The sequence below is a fragment of the Thalassophryne amazonica genome, chromosome 21, assembly GCF_902500255.1.
Source record: "Thalassophryne amazonica chromosome 21, fThaAma1.1, whole genome shotgun sequence".
Taxonomy (NCBI): Eukaryota; Metazoa; Chordata; class Actinopteri; order Batrachoidiformes; family Batrachoididae; genus Thalassophryne; species Thalassophryne amazonica.
Genome location: NC_047123.1, coordinates 13,903,173 through 13,920,298, shown reverse-complemented (window position 1 = coordinate 13,920,298; position 17,126 = coordinate 13,903,173). Strand labels below are relative to the sequence as shown.

Genomic DNA, 17,126 nt, shown 5'->3' with positions numbered 1-17,126 from the left:
CCAAATAACATATTACTCCATCCAAACCCTGTGGAACCTGATCCATCAATTTTGGGAAGATTGCAGGTGCACTGGCCATTTCATAAGGAAGTGTGTTTACTTTAGACAGGCCTTTGTGAGTGGTGATTAAGTACTGTTTTGAACCTTAATCCAGTTCTACTTGGTGATATGATTGTGACAAATCTAATTTGGTAAATCTGTCACCTCCTCCCAACTTTGCAAACAAGTCTTGTGCTTTTGGAATGGGATACTAATCTACCAAGGGTTTATAGACACTTTGTAGTCACCACATATCCTGACAGAGTTATCAACTTTTGGTATGTTCACAGTGGGTGTGTCTCACTCACTATAACTGATAGCTGTGATAACACCTTCTGTTTCCAATTTGGTTAACTGTGCTTCCAGTGCATCTTTAAGTGCATAAGGCACAGGGTGATGTTTACAAAATTTTGGAATGGACCTTGGTGCAACATGTGGTTTAGCTTGGACTTTTCTCAGGTTAGGTTGGAATACTTTTGGATATCTCCCACAAAGCTCTTCTACACTCTCTGGTGCCACTCAATTCACCAAAAGACCAATCCATTTTAATCTTTCAATCCAGTCCTCTTCCCATTAAAGCTGGACCACCTCCTTTTGCCACAAACAAGGTTAATTTATGACTATTTCGCTTACATTTTACCACTCACTTGGAGGGGCCCTTTAACCTCCAGTGCTGTTTTCTGTAGGTTCTTAAATCACAACTGGTTTGTACAAGTTTAATCTTTTTAAACCTGTGTTTAAAAGGTGTTGGGGTGTTGACCACAGCATGTGGCATGTCACCAGTTTGTCGGTGCGTTGACTGTTACCATGCGGGGTCTCACGTGATTCCTCCTAATTGTGATAATCACTCTGTTTTGCTGTCATCAGGTGATTGGGCCACTCTGGCGCCTTTCTTTTCGATTAGGGAATGATCCACCTCTTCTTCTCATGCATGGCATGCCCTGGTGATGTGCCCTTTCTTCTTGCAGGAACGGCCATCTGTCTCTTTAAAATGGCAATCATCTGACACAACTCCCTTGCACCTGTAGTACGGTTTTCCACTTTCCTCTTTCTTGGGAACAGCCCTCAGTGTTGGTTTTCTGGGACCACTGTTTTGTATTTTGTTTTGCAACTTTTGCAACTCTGTTGAGGACGTCCGGGATTTATTTATTTTTGGTCTCATGGCAGCAGAGCTGGTACCTTTTGGCTTATGTGCTGCCCTGATCTACCGGAAAATTGGCAAGATGGCGGCATCAAGAACCACGGGCCCTCGCTTGTCCGTCATGGTTAACGAGGTTGGCAAGGCAGTGCATTCTCAGACTGCGTTGACTCTTGAACTCAGACACAAATTGGATAACACCTTGAAGCTGATGTGTGCCTTGCAGTTGAAGCTGAAGGTTTTGGAGGCCGGTGAATATTCTTAATTCATAAATGGGAATATTCTTAATTCATATTTGGGATTTGGCTGTGCGAGTGGAACTGTTAAAAGTGTTTTTCACTGCTCGGCTGCAACACTACAGGCATCAAGGTCAATTGCCCATTGTTTACCTCCAGAGGAATTTATCCAGGCTCTGGTGAGATTATTCAGCTCCATTCTTATCTCAACCCACAAGGACAATAAACTGACCGACTTACACATGGACTGAAGCATGCTTCAGTTTTCTCCTGTTACCTCTCTTCCTGCCCTCCCTCCCTGTGGCAGGCCTTCTTTCTTCCCAAGCTGGTCAGCCGGTGCGACTTGACAGTTGCAGTGGCTACCAACACACTCACATCACCTCAACTGGAAAATGGACTGTTTCAAGTTGAGTGCACATAAACAATGTCAAATGTATATGTGTTGTCCTAATTCTGATGTGTGCCATTAATTACGGGTAAACAAGTAAATAATTGTAGATCAATTGCTGTTTGTATGTGGAATGTGAGTGTGGAAATCTCGTTGTTATAATGACATTGATAATAAAGCTATCTATCTATCTAACTTTGTGTGCCAGCGCCAATTTCATAAGCTACAGTTAAATGTTAAGTATTTTGTGCGGGCAAGCATTTAACATTCATCCTGCAGCTCATGTCGGTGAACCCACAAACAAATCTCTCTAATGAATCATCCAAAGATGCTTCAAGTTTCCATATGAATCCAGCTTTCTTGAGACTCACCCCAATGAATTCACTGAGAGACTTTAGATCTTTCAGCAATAAGCTCATATTTGGCACAAATTGGATGCACATAAGCCTACTTAAATCAGGTCAACTTGCATTGGATGGTTTCACCTGGCGAACATAAGCCCATAAGCAACGTGTGGTTTCATTTTCCAGCTGTGGAGGCGGAAGGATTTTCAGGCTGTCTGTGGAAAGAAAGAGTCAAAACATTGACAGTTTGTCTAATAACAGACTCTTTAATACGACAGTGATGACAGTGATGGATTTTGTCAGTGTTTGTGGTTCACAGTGCTGTGATAATCAAAGAATTTTCATCTGAAGGAATATCGTTTCATCATGGTGCTGCTCAGAGGTCACTTAGAGATTGTGAACAAAGCTCCACTGTGAAGATGTTTTATTTCTTGCATTGTGATTGATCACAAGGTGGAGTCATTTCAGCTTGCAGATGTCTGTGTCACTCGGAGGTCATTTGGGTTTGGATGATTTTATCAGATGTTACCCACGGGTCATTCAGATGTTGCAAAGCTGAAGGAATGTCTTATCAGATGCCTTTCACACTGAGCATGGGGTTACATTAGTTCAACCAGAACATTTGGTTAACAGAAAAACAATATTTATCATTTTGTTGGCTTCTGCTCAAAGCTCACCTCCAAAGACGGTATCACAATCTTGTCGCCAATGTTCTGTTGTGTCACAGATGTTGTTCAAAATATCAGCCAAGGAAGCCAACGACTTTGCACAGGAACATGACACACTTTAATACATTACACAGCTTAAACAGCAATAAGTCTTCACACTGCTCATCACCCTACTTCTGCATCAGGCAACGCTGCAGTCACAGCCTTTTATAGTGGCACTTAGTGCCCCTGGAGGTAACTCTGGTTACTGCAGTATCAGAATGTTCCAGAATACCACATATCCCATTTATAGCTGTATGGACTGAGATGATGCAGATTAAGTGTCTTGTCCTAGGACACAGACAGGAAGCCTGAGTGGGATTGTAACCCAGTTCTCAATATTGGCAGACCAGGGGCCTCATGTACAAAGACTTCCATGGATTTCCAACTAACACATGGTGTACACCAAAATCTAGAAACTGGCGTAAGCACAAAAAAATTCAGATGTATCAAAGTGTGTGTAGGCATGGATCCACGCGCGTTCGGTTTGTATATCACAATCAATGTGGATTTGAACACACATGCACAAGCACCAAACTCTTCCCTGGCCATGCCTTCAACTGAATATGCAAATTTATTCAAATTGTTTGTTTGTGTCATGCCTCCATAAGTCTGGAGTATTGTGTGTTTGATGACATCTGCCATTGTCTCTGTGCTGTGTGTAAAATTGAAGAACTTTCAGAGACAACGTGAAAAAACAATGAAAGCTGTGACTTGGTCACTGTTCTCTCTCGCAGCTCGCTGCAATGTAAAACAAAAATTAAATGAGTGCATCTGTGTGTGTAAATGCTGAACACAGAGCAGCATTCACACACTGAAGTAAAAATATATTAGGTGCATGGAGGCTGACAGTGTGTGACATTAACGCTTTTATTGACAAATACTGAACACAGGGCTTGTTAAGAAGCGCTGTTTTACCATTAAGAAAATAAAACACATTATTTGAATGCGCACATGCACAAAAGTGCCCACATTGGTTTTCAGTCAGAAGAATTACACAGATAAACTATTTAACCACCAAGTAACTCCCCATCGCACACCGTGCCAGCCTACAGCCTAGTGTGCATTTGCGCATCATGTTTGATTTGAACATTGATAGAATAAAAATGTTTCCTATTAACAAAAACAAATTCATCATGTGATGGTGCCTTTATGTGTGCAGTCAATAGCTCCGATTACATTTGGGAAACCGGCTCTCACTGCAAAATGTGCTGTAATGTTGGAATGTGATGTTTCTGTGTAGGCTCTTAGTTGTCCAGATGGTTTCCATAGTAGAGAAGCTTGAATCTTCGACTGGACTGGGTTGCTTGACGTGAGGACGTTTCACTTCAAATCACAGACGCTTCCTCAGTTAAAATTCTTGCTCTGGTAGTCTGACTTCTATCTTGACTCTTGTAGAGAAGAATAAACCAGAAGCCAACAAAAGCTTGAGTTTTTAACCTAACCAGACCCCTCCTACCGAGAGGCAGACTGCTATAGGCTAGTGACTAAACAATAGCTCTAATTAGCAAAATAGTTTCAAACCCAGCCTTAACCGGGGGGCGGGTCTCAGACACGCTTTGTCCCCTGTTTACAATGGGGTACTCAGGTCAAAGCAGTTTCAGTCTTTTGTTCATGGTAATGAGTCATTCACGTCATCAGGAGAGTCGTCAAGGGAGCCATCAGGGGAGGCTTCCATCCCATCATTAGGAGAGTGCTAACTAGAGCACAATAGGTGCTAATTAGAGCTATTGTTTAGTCACTAGCCTATAGCAGTCGGCCTCTCAGTAGGAGGGGTCTGGTTAGGTTAAAAACTCCAGCTTTTGTTGGCTTCTGGTTTATTCTTCTCTACAAGAGTCAAGACAGAAGTCAGACTACCAGAGCAAGAATTTTAGCTGAGGAAGCTTCTGTGATTTGAAGCGAAACGTCCTCACGTCAAGCAACCCAGTCCAGTTGAAGATTCAAGCTTCTCTACGTTGGAATGTGATGTATCTGGATGCCATTCGGATGATTGTGTTCCACACAGCTGGCATGGCTCAGCGCAATGTTGACTGGCGCATGCCTAACCAATCAGCCAGCTTCCACTGGAATGCCCCTGATGTCAGGATGGCCAGCGTGGTCTGCACCTGTGTGAGCACAGACAACCCCCTCGCTGTATGGCACTCTGTATGGCCCCGCCCAGTTCTGTGTGTAACTCCAGTAACAGTCGCCTTGGTAATTGACATCAGTTTATGAGGCAATTATCATCATTTGCAAATAAATCCTCGCATTCCCTAAATACACACTCATGTCAGATTGCACCATTTGCAAGGTCCTCTGATGCTAACGCAGCCACTGTTGGTGCCATTTATGCATCACTTTGTGCATGCGTTTATATCCACCCATATAATTTCAAACACATGGGTGTGTTAAATGTTCATCAGTGTGCACGTCACTCTGATGACGTCTAGTTTTCACACTATTAACGGTTCCCAGCATCACATCCATGTGTTGGAGATGGCACAATAGCTGTAGAAACATGTGTACGCCAGCCAGGATTTTTGCGTGATGCACCGCACATTTCCACAGTCATTTCACTTTTGATAAATCTGAACGTGAGCGTGCATGGAGATGGAGGTGCACCACGTTTTTGTGCATACGCAGCCTTTGTACATGAGGGCCCACCTCCTTAGGCCCCATAAAAAAAAAAAACATTAGTTTGTCATCCCCACCCACATGCCAAAATCGGCCCGCATTAATCTTTTTGTTATTGTTTTTGTTTTGATTTTTTTTGCCGAATTTCATTGTCAACCACAGTCAATTGCTGCATCTCACATGCATGCTTATCATGCTACTAGTGCATTGACTGTATTCAACATGGAAGCAAGATTTATTTTAAAAATGTTATTTTCAGTTCCTCACTTGGTATGAAGGTATCGTAATTTCCAGACTATAAGCAGGTACTTTTTTCACATCTTTGAACACTGCGGCTTACACAGTGACGTGGCTAATGTATGGATTTTTACAGGCTGTCTCATAAATCAAACTACATCAATTAATGCTGCATTAATTGATGTATTTTGGATGACATTCATTTACCTCACATGGAGTAAAATTCACACATGGAGCAAATATAAAGGCTTGCCTGTTCATTTCTGTGGGATTCATCATCACATCCTGAAGAAAAATTATCCACATAAAGCCTCTTGATTTTGGAAAATGACATCTGAAAACACTTTCTTTCCTTGTTGTGGCTGAAGAAAAGTCCCACTGTGACACCGGCACTTTGCGCGACAGTTGCTCTATCAAATCAGTCAGCGGGGCCTTCCCCTCCACCGGGTCTCTGTCTTTGCGCCACAAGTTGGAAAACTCACAGCGCCTCATTAACCTCTCATTTACCACAGGCACCAGGCAATTCTGGCTGCAAGCAGTTAAATTATCTCAAATCAAATCAGTTTTATTTATATAGCGCCAAATCACAACAAACAGTCGCCCCAAGGTGATTTATATTGTAAGGCAAAAGCCATACAATAATTACAGATAAACCCCAACGGTCAAAACGACCCCCTATGAGCAAGCACTTGGCGACATTGGGAAAGAAAAACTCCCTTTTAACAGGAAGAAACCTCCAGCAGAACCAGGCTCAGGGAGGGGCAGTCTTCTGCTGGGACTGGTTGGGGCTGAGGGGAGAGAATCAGGAAAAGGACATGCTGTGGAAGAGAGCAGAGATCAATCGCTAATGATTAAATGCAGAGTGGTGCATACAGAGCAAAAAGAGGTGAATAAAAAGAAACACTCAGTGCATCATGGGAACCCCCCAGCAGTCTAAGTCTATAGCAGCATAACTAAGGGATGGTTCAGGGTCACCTGATCCAGCCCTAACTATAAGCTTTAGCAAAAAGGAAGGTTTTAAGCTTAATCTTAAAAGTAGAGAGGGTGTCTGTCTCCCTAATCCAAATTGGGAGCTGGTTCCACAGGAGAGGAGCCTGAAAGCTGAAGGCTCTGCCTCCCATTCTACTCTTAAAAACCCTTGGAACTACAAGTAAGCCTACAGTCTGAGAGTGAAGCGCTCTATTGGGCTGATATGGTACTATGAGGTCCCTAAGATAAGATGGGACCTGATTATTCAAAACCTTATAAGTAAGAAGAAGAATTTTAAATTCTATTCTGGAATTAACAGGAAGACAATGAAGAGAAGCCAATATGGGTGAAATATGCTCTCTCCTTCCAGTCCCCGTCAGTACTCTAGCTGCAGCATTTTGAATTAACTGAAGGCTTCTCATGGTCCACAAAGAAAAAAAATGTTAAAATGACTCAGTTTTGGCTTTATGTGGAGACGCTGCACAACACTGTGCGTGTGCTGGATACCGTATTCATCAATATGTAACACCTTCAGAAAAAAGTATTTATGGTACGTATTTAATTAAAAGTTAAAAAATCTTTCTGTCTGACATCTTTATGTGTAAATATCTCATGTTACAACGTGGACACCTGCGGCTTATAGACAAGTGCAGCCTATTTTTGTACTTTTTTTTTCTTTTTAAAATTGCTAGGTGCGACTTATATTCAGGTGTGCACTATAGCCCGGAAATTACGGTAATGTATGTGTCATTTTTCAGGTTTGAAATGGTGTTTTATGTACCTGGTTCTAAGAAAAAAAAAAATAAAAACAAAAATCTGCCCGCCCTCACCTTTTTTTTTTTCTGATGTCAAGGATGATAAAGTAATGTTTTTTTTTTTTCTTCTTTCATTTATGGGGGCTAATCCACTGAGCTCTCTGTTCTACTCTGTCTCAAGTACATCTCTGAATACCCCAAAATGGAAAAAATTATAAAGTGAAGCTTTAATTTTACCAGATATTGCTCTGCAAAAGTGATGTTCCATACAGTAGACATATTTTGTAGTAACTGTGAGATTGCAATTTGACCCACTGTACTGGACTGATGACAACAGGTATACAGTAGGTGTACCATATTTTATGGACTACAAGTTGCAGGGTTTTTGTTTTTTTTGTTTTTTTTTACTTGTTTGGGAGGTCCTGTGCCTTTTACTATTGAGCTATTCAATTTCATTTTGCATTTTTGTTGCATTGGCTGTTGCATCCTGTTCTTTTCTTTTGTGTGTACAGCACTTAGAGCTTGACTTTATTCTGTGATATAATTATTAAATAAAATATATTGCTCATGTCTTTTCTTGCAGCTTGTCAGTGCCATACTAATGGCTCTCTGTCTGAGGTCTGCAACAAGCATACTGGCCAGTGCTTGTGTAGGGAAAATGTGGTTGGACGACGGTGTGATGAGTGCGTGGTGAGTATTTTGACAGATGGCAATAATGTTCATGATTATCTTTTTCATTTAACTTTTCGCACCATTTTAACTTTATTATAGTTTTTTCTAGCAGTTTACAGTGTACTTGATTTGTTTTCACGTGTATATTCTGATAGCTACTGTGTGTTCTGAAGTTCATTAAAGAGGGATTTCCACATTATAGTTTATGTGTCAGACCCAATAACTTTGGACCATAGCTACCATTTGGGAAAGGGGGAGGGAGTTCAGTATAATATCATGTAGCTTACTGATTTTACAGCCTTTCAAATTTACACCCATCATCCAAAATGTTAGGTTTATGAAATAACATTTCTCCCTTTACACATATACAAATGCAATATAAAATGCTAACTATCATTCTCATCACAATTATACATGTACAAAAAATACTAATTCCAATATGGTACCAATATTCAAAGACGGTGACTAAAAATATACCAAATGCATCCATTTAGATACATTTGGTATATTTGTACCAAATGTGTTGTAAGGTCTTTACTTGATGTGGCTTGCTTGATCACCATCTCAATAAAGGAAAATATAACAGAAAAACGCACACTTGAAATTAAATTTCCACCCCAGAACAGGGTCACATTAAAGCCGCTGCTTCTGTGTGTGGAAAGGACACAGTGGAGGTAGTTCAGGCATGTGGCGAGGATACACACTGGTCATTTCCCTAGGGAGGTCTTCCAGGCATGTCCAACTGGGAAAAGACCCAAGACACACTGGGCAAATTATATTTGGTAACACTTTGGGATCCACCCTAAAAGAGTTACAGGGCTTGGCTGAGGATAGGGAAGTGAGGGATGAGCTGCTTGGTCTGCTGCCACTGTGATCCTTACCCAGAAAAGTAGCAGAAAATGAATGAATGAATAATTTTCATTCATTTTTAGGAAAGTGCCAACCTAAAAAAAAAAAAATGAACAAAAATCGTTTTGGACAAGAAAAGCTTCAAATCCAACATAATCTATCCAAAGCAGACATTGGATCATTTTCTAGATATGGCAGAGACAGTGTCCGTCCATCCCTCTGCCTGTCTGTCTGTTGCTCGACATAAGTCCAGTTCTATTACTGCCAGAGTCTTCAAGCTCACAGGGAGTGGTCTTGGGACACAGACCTTGGACAAGTTCAAAGATGACTAACGGTGACCTCTTTTAAGGGGTCAAAAGGTCACAATCTTTCTACACACTTTTTCACTGTTACATACGCATACGATCGAGGGGAGTTTAGCATTGCATTCTATATTTTTGGTTATTTTGCATATGTTTGAACATAAACCATGATATTTCGGATGATTGGAATACATTATATTGTATTTGGCATTTAGATGTGTTTTCATACATAAAAAGGACTTCTCTGAAATTTGAAATTTTGTTCAACATTTGTTTGAAAGGCTGTAAAATCAAGAAGCTACAAGAACACTAGCGAAGTGTAGCTTTTACAGAATTACAGTTAACATTTTCTTCTCTCCAAGTCATAGTCATGTCACCTCTCCACCCATACACTAGTTATGTAACCCTTCATGCCTGTAGAGAAATTACTCTGGTGTGTGTATTTTTGATATTTTATAGCACAGGAATAGAAATTATTAGTCAATACCGGGTAGTGGTAAATATTTACTGCAAAGATTGTATAGGACACTGAGGATTAGATGGCCTATTGGTGTAATCTGTCACATAAACCTATCACATATTTCCATCCATCCATTCATGTTTTATATCCGCTCACTCTAATTAAGGGTCACGGGGGGGGGGGGGGGGGGGCTGTGCCCCACTTACTCCTAATTATTTCTGCTCCTGTCCCTGTCTGTGTTGTGATTGGGTCCAGCCAAACAGCTGGTGGGATTCTGAGCATCATGAGTGTGTGCCATGTCGCTGTAGCCCTCTCGGGTCAGTTTCTCAGCGCTGTGATGTTGAAGGCCGCTGCATCTGTCGCCCTGGCTTTTTGGGCAAACACTGTGATCTGCACCGCCAAAGATATGAGAGACGAGAGACACGGCGGCCAGTGCAGCGAGTTCCCATAGAAAGTATTCAGCAGAGATGGGGCGGGTCATTTCGCACAGGGGGATGTCCCAGGGGGGCATACAAGCCTAAACAAGGGGTAAAAACAAACTGCATGTGAATGGTAGTCACATGTTCCAGTAACGTGCACGTGAAGATTTTACAGACACGTTGTGTTGTTTTGTTGATGGTTAAAGACATTTAATGCTGTGTGTTAAGCTTACTTTAAAGTGTTTACGTGCTTGATAAGTTTTGGATCTGAATTTGCAAAATACTGCATGGTGTGTGTTCAGTGTTGCTGTGGGGTTATTGGGGCAGCAGCGCACATTTGTGCTGTTCATGTTATATAGCTAAAAAATAAAAGTTGTGAGAGACTTCGGGCCACATATTGTTTTGGTTCCACTTGGGGTTTTATAGGTGTAGACCAAATTTGAACACAGTCAGATGAGATTTAGAGGTCACCCAGAGTGACACTCTCTCTCCGCTGACACGTCATTTTATTTTACAGGTACATGTGATGACATCTAATTGCAAAAAGTGGTGGTTGATTGGTCACCCAGAAGAGAACATTACTGGAATTAGTGGATTGCTACATTGCTTGTTTGGGGAAAATTGATGCTTTGTGCAGGACCCCTAAACAATGTCTGGTTACAACAAAACTTGTCACAGATCTTTTATTTTATTAGTGGAACAAGAACAACATGTGGCCCAACAGATTTTGTAACAGTTGACATTTTGAACAGGTCTAATGCACATTATGGGCTTTATTCAACATTTCACTGTTTGTTGTTATTGACGTTTGGCACCCAAACAGATTTTTACAGAAGTCCTACATAGTAGCTCTTTTCTGAATGCATTCAGCAAACACATTAAATTTAAACCCACTCAGTAGAATGACAACTAATTTGAATTTTATTTTGGGTGGCAACTTAAAAAAAGTGTATTTTTCGGGGTACCTCTGAATATTCAGGGTTCATTGAACACAACATTCATGGCATTCTATTTTTATTTTTATTTGTTATTATTAGCTCAGTCGTCTAATTATGTTTTCAGTTAACTTTTAAGTTGTAGAACAAATATAAATAAACACTTCATAAATTGTACGACACTGCACCTACTATAGTACACTGAAGTATCATGCATATTCTGAATAAAGCAGTCTAATCTGAAAAATCTGAATGAGTACACTCACATGCTGTGTGCTCCTTCTTATACTTTCTTGAGTTTTGCATTTTGTAACATTCATATCTCTGACCTTTTTTTGTGTGTCCGCAATTTATTTCATCTTTCCATCTCCACTTGAATTCCAGATCTGTTACATTTTCATTGTTATTGTGTGCGTGTGTGTGTGTGTGTCCAGCCTCAGACACACGGCATCACCACAGCTGGAGTGTGTATCCCGTGTCACTGTAATTCATTTGGTTCCAAGTCATTTGATTGCGATGAATATGGTCAGTGTCGGTGTCAGCCAGGAGTCACTGGACCCAAATGTGACCGCTGCTCACGGGGATTCTTCAATTTCCAGGAGGGAGGCTGCACACGTAAGGCTAGAGTCATTGTGTCTGTATATGTATTTGTGCCACTGATCATATTTAACACCAGTTGCAAAATGGTGAGAACTTTTGGCTTCCTCCATAAGGCTGTTTGTGGTTTGAAATGTGGTTAGGGCTAAAAAGAGTACCATAGTCATATGAAAACACTTTTGCCTCCTTCATTATGCATGTCTGTTACACTTAACCTGTGACCGGTTTCATAAAGCGGTCTAATCTTGTTTAGTCGACTAAACTCACGTAGTCGACTAATCTTTTGACATTAGTCATTGCACAAAGCAACATTTTATCCTGCTACAGAGGAGGCTAATCTTATTTTAGTTGTTTCTGTGAAGGCTCTCAGTTGTCCAGGTGGTTTCCATAGTAGAGAAGCTTGAATCTTCGACTGGACTGGGTTGCTTGGGAAGAATTCTTCTTTACAAGAGTCAAGACAGAAGTCAGACTACCAGAGCAAGAAATTTAGCTGAGGAAGCTTCTGCAATTAGACGCGAAACTTCCTTGCGTCAAGCAACCCAGTCCAGTTGAAGATTCAAGCTTCTCTACTTATTTTAGTTGACAAAACTTCAGTGTCTTACCTTAAAAATGGCAGCTATCTGTGCTTTGACAGCGAAGGATTAAAACTAAATAATTCCATGCTGGACCGCAGCCCCAAGCCAACTGTGCCCACCGAGGAAGGGGAAGGGCAACCACGTGGAGCGCCTGGGTGCTGGAGCCCCCGCCCGCCCAGCGGCCGCATTCAAGCATCCAACCGCCAAGATCCCCGAACCAGCCGGTAATGCCGCTCATGAGTTCCTCATTGTTGAGGACAGCCAGCTGCAGGTGACGGGGAATGACACCAGTCTTCCCACTCTCCCGAGCAGCGCTGCTGGCCACCTCCAGGATTCCAGTGGCCAGACACTCCAGCACAGCCGCTAGGTAAACGGGGGCTCCGGACCCATATGCCCCGCACAGCCCCCCTCCCCCAAGCAGACGGTGGACACGACCAATTGGAAACTGCAATCCAGCACAGGAGCGAGTCTTTGCCTTGGCCCTGACTTTACCACCTGTTTTGCCTCTTCTGCTCATGATTTCATTCAAATATGTCACTGTCAAAGCACAGAGGAAAAAAAGAGGAATCAGCCAGAGAATTAACTGATGACATGAGTTTTCTATTGACAGGAGCTCGACTTCATGCTACATTCGCAGTCTTATAGGGAGAAAGAATCAACAGTTATGATAAATCTGACTTCAAGTCTACGTATCTGACTTGACCAAAGCACAAGTTTTCACATCTTAAATGTAAATCACAGTGGAAAGGTCAGCCAGAGAATGTGATTACAAGTGCAAAGCATGCATTTACCACTGACAACGACCGCAGCAGCGCTTCAACCTTTCAAGATGGGTGGGTCGGCGCTCCAGTTCACATGACCATAATACCTGTCTATTATGGGATATCTATGGTCTAACTAGCTGCATACTCTGTTTTGTTTGTGTGTAAATATAACTTCTTTGTCATATATTATGTAAAAGCTGACAAGAATAAACAATTCTAAAACTGAAAATGCTGTATTTGGAAACTTATGACACCTCTGGAGTGATTTACAAGACATTTCGTGAATGTCAGCGTACGCACTAACTTCCGCTGTCTCAAAGTTAACTTCCATGCTTGTCAAAAGCTCATGTATGCGCGCATGTACGGGCTTCTGCAGATGCTGTTAAAATATAAATATTGTTTATGATTGATTGATTGATAGAGGGGCTCTATTGAACATGTACAAATTGGACACAAGACAATAAGATCTTAATAATTCATGTAAATATCAATAAATAAATAAATATATATATATATATATATATATATATATATATACACACACACACACACACTTTCACTTTGCACTGGGATACCCATTAAACAACTGCAAATTATAAAGAAGACAATGGTCATACGGCCGTTGTATTTTAGCATAGCATTATTTTTTACTCTCCATTCTTCTCTCTGCAGCCTGTCAGTGCAGTCATGTGGGGAATAACTGTGATGCCAACACGGGACAATGCATCTGTCCTCCAAACACAATTGGTGAGAGGTGTGACCGTTGTGCTCCCAACCACTGGGACCATGACATCATCACTGGATGCAAGGTTTGCTCAGACAATTCCTGCAAACACCAGTCAGAAGAATATTTGCAACCTACATTGGGGCTAAAAAGTATTTAGTCAGTCCCTGATTGTGCGAGTTCTCCTACTTAGAAAGATGAGAGAGGTGTGTCATTTTCATCACAGGTACACTTCAACTATGAGAGACAAAATGAGAAAAAAAAAAACTCCAGGAAATCACATTGTGGGATTTTTAAAGAATTTATTTGTAAATTATGATGGAAAATAAGTATTTGTTCACCCACAAACAAGCAAGATTTCTGGCTCTCACAGACCTGTAACTTCTTCTTTAAGAGGCTCTTCTGTCCTCCACCTGTTACCTGTGTTAATAGCACCTGTTTGAACTCATTATCTGTATAAAATACACTTGTCCACAGCCTCAAACAGTCAGACTCCAAACTCAACCATGGCCAAGACCAAAGAGCTGTCGAAGGACACCAGGAAGAACACTGTAGACCTGCACCAGGCTGGGAAGAGTGAATCTACAATAGTCAAGCAGGTTGGTATGAATAAATCAACTGTGGGAGCAATTGAAAGAAAATGGAAGACATACAAGCCCATTGATTATCTTCCTCGATCTGGGGCTCCACGCAAGATATCATCCTGTGGGGTCAAAATGATCATGACAACGGTGAACAAAAAATCTCAGAACTATACGGAGGGACCTGATGAATGACCTACAGAGAGCTGGGACCAAAGTAACAAAGGCTATACACTATGCAGAGAGGGACTCAAATCCTGCAGTGCCAGGCGTGTCCCCCTGCTTAAACCAGTACGTGTCCAGGCCTGACTGAAGTTTGCCAGAGAGCATATTGATGATCCAGAAGAGGATTGGGAGAATATCATGTGGTCAGATGAAACCAAAATAGAACTTTTTAGTAAAAACTCAACTCGTTATGCTTGGAGGAAGAAGAATGCTGATTTGCATCCCAAGAACACCATATCTACTGTGAAGCATGGGGGTGGAAACATCATGCTTTGGGGCTGTTTTTCTGCAAAAGGGGACAGGACAAATGATCTGTGTTCAGGGAAGAATAAAGAGGGCCACATTTTAAGCCAAAACCTCCTTCCATCAGTGAGAGCATTGAAGATGCAACGTGGCTGGGTCTTCCAGCATGACAATGATCTCAAACACACCGCTCAGGCAACAAAGGAGTGGCTCCATAAAAAGCATTTCAAGGTCCTGGAGTGGCCAAGCCAGTCTCCAGACCTCAACCCCCTAGAACATTTGTTGAGGTCGTTGAAAGTCCATGTTGCCCAGCGACAGCCCCAAAACATCATTGCTCTAGAGAAGATCTACATGGAGGAATGGGCCAAAATACCAGCTACAGTGTGTGAAGACTTACAGGAAACATTTGATCTGTCATTGCCAAGAAAGGATATGTTACAAAGTATTGAGTTGAGCTTTTGTTTTTGACCAAATACTTATTTTCCACCATAATTTACAAATAAATTCTTTAAAAATCCTACAATGTGATTTCCTGGAGTGTTTTTCTCATTTTGTCTCTCATACTTGAAGTGTACCGATAATGAAAATTACAGGCCTCTCTCATCTTTCTAAGTAGACAACTTGCACAATCAGGGGCTGACTAAATACTTTTTTACCCCACTGTACATGCATATCGTTTACGATCACAAATTAGGCTGACATGAAAAAATAGTTAGTACTTGTTGATGTTTGCATTAATTTGTTAACATGGGGAGTATATCATGTTTAATGTAATATTTATTTAACCAGGTTAGTCCCATTGAGATTGATGTAATTTTCACAACAGATAGATATTAGGCCATGGAAGAACCCATTAAATTTTGGAGTTCAGATTGCAAGGGAGTCCTGGGCAATCATAAAGTTTCCAATTCACCTAACCAACTTGTCTTTTTAAATGTGGGAGGAAACCGGACCACCTGGAGGAAACCCACGCAAACATGCAAACTCCACACAGAAAGGCCGCACATGGGAATCAAACCCATGACCTTCTTGCTGTGAGGAAACATTGCTAACTACTAAGCACTATGTTGGCAACAAATGCTGCTCAAATGTGTGGCAAGGTCTTGACTGGTTATTTATTTGAAAAGTTACGTCTGGTGAAAATAAGATGGTCTGACTTATTGACCTTATGGGCAGTTTATTTATTGTCATAATTCAGGTCAGTAGACAAGTACTGTATTCATCCTCAACTGTGGCCTTGGAGCTCCAAAAATGAATTTCGCAATATTTTGTTATTTAATCTGAATATATTTATGGAATTAAGCTGTAGTCTGGATTTACACGTATACAAGTATAATTTAGTATAATACTTTTAATTAACAAATAATATATTTTGTTGTTTTTTTTTTTTGCTCTCCATCTTTACTCCATCTTTAACCTTGCACTGTTGTTCTAAATCATGCCTTCATTCACCTGCACTCTTTGGTCTTTACTTTTTCTGTTCTCTGCATTCCATTTCTCACATTTGTTGTGTTGTATGTTTATTTGCATACATGCTTACACAGTCTTCTCTGTTTCTGTTAACTTTTCACCAGTCTATGACTCACTGTCACTTTCCCCATATCTCACTTTAGTACAAGTTTGGTCCGTCTTTGAAAGGTAATTGTTTAGCAGTCGAGATTTCTAAAAGCCAAAAGGCAGCAATAATGACAAATTAATAGAAACCAGGAAGTATTTAGTCAGCATGAGGCTTAAACTCAAGCTTTGGATGTTGAACAACAGACTAAGTAAATAGATTGTATCATATATTTTGCCTTCAAAAGAAGAGATTTAAAATAAACAGTAACCATAGGTCGTGAGGTGGTGCACACCCTGGACAGGACACCAGTCTGTTGTAGACAAACACACATTCACACCTACAGAGAATTTAAAGTTTCCAATCTATCTAACCTGCATGTCTTTGGATGTGGAAGGAAGCTGGAACACCTGGAGGGAACCCACACAAACACGGGGAGAACACAAGTCAACACAGAAACACCACAGGTTCCCACCTGTGGTGTTTCTGATCCCACAACCTACAACCCCAATTCCAATGAAGTTGGGACATTGTGTAAAATGTAAATTAAAAACAGAAAACATTGATTTGCAAATCTTCTTTAACCTATATTCAATTGAATACACCAGAAAACAAGATATTTAATGTTGAAACTGATAAACTTCATTGCTTTTGTGCAAATATTTGCTCATTTTGAAATAGATGCCTGAAACACGTTTCAAAAAAGCTGGGACAGTGGTATGTTTACCACTGTGTTACATCACCTTTCCTTCTAACAACATTCAATAAGTGTTTGGGAACTGAGGACACTAATTGTTGA

The 17,126-nt window shown here is 41.0% G+C and overlaps 1 protein-coding gene and 1 long non-coding RNA gene across 6 annotated transcripts in view; one reads left to right on the top strand and one right to left on the bottom strand.

The window, feature by feature from the left end:
• Positions 1 to 17,126, top strand: part of lama2 (laminin, alpha 2) — a 780,279-nt gene that overhangs the window by 380,455 nt on the left and 382,698 nt on the right. For all 5 annotated transcript variants that reach the window (XR_004558560.1, XM_034162644.1, XM_034162643.1 and 2 more), the window contains exons 22-24: positions 8,010 to 8,116; positions 11,498 to 11,678; positions 13,672 to 13,808. Coding sequence is in view for 4 of the 5 variants with exons in the window: in XM_034162644.1 (XP_034018535.1) it covers positions 8,010 to 8,116; positions 11,498 to 11,678; positions 13,672 to 13,808 (425 nt within the window). In the remaining variant the exon portion in view is untranslated. The remainder of the gene's footprint in view (positions 1 to 8,009; positions 8,117 to 11,497; positions 11,679 to 13,671; positions 13,809 to 17,126) is intronic.
• The window catches only part of LOC117503416, a 559,959-nt gene that overhangs the window by 317,574 nt on the left and 225,259 nt on the right, over positions 1 to 17,126 (bottom strand). The window lies entirely within an intron of this gene.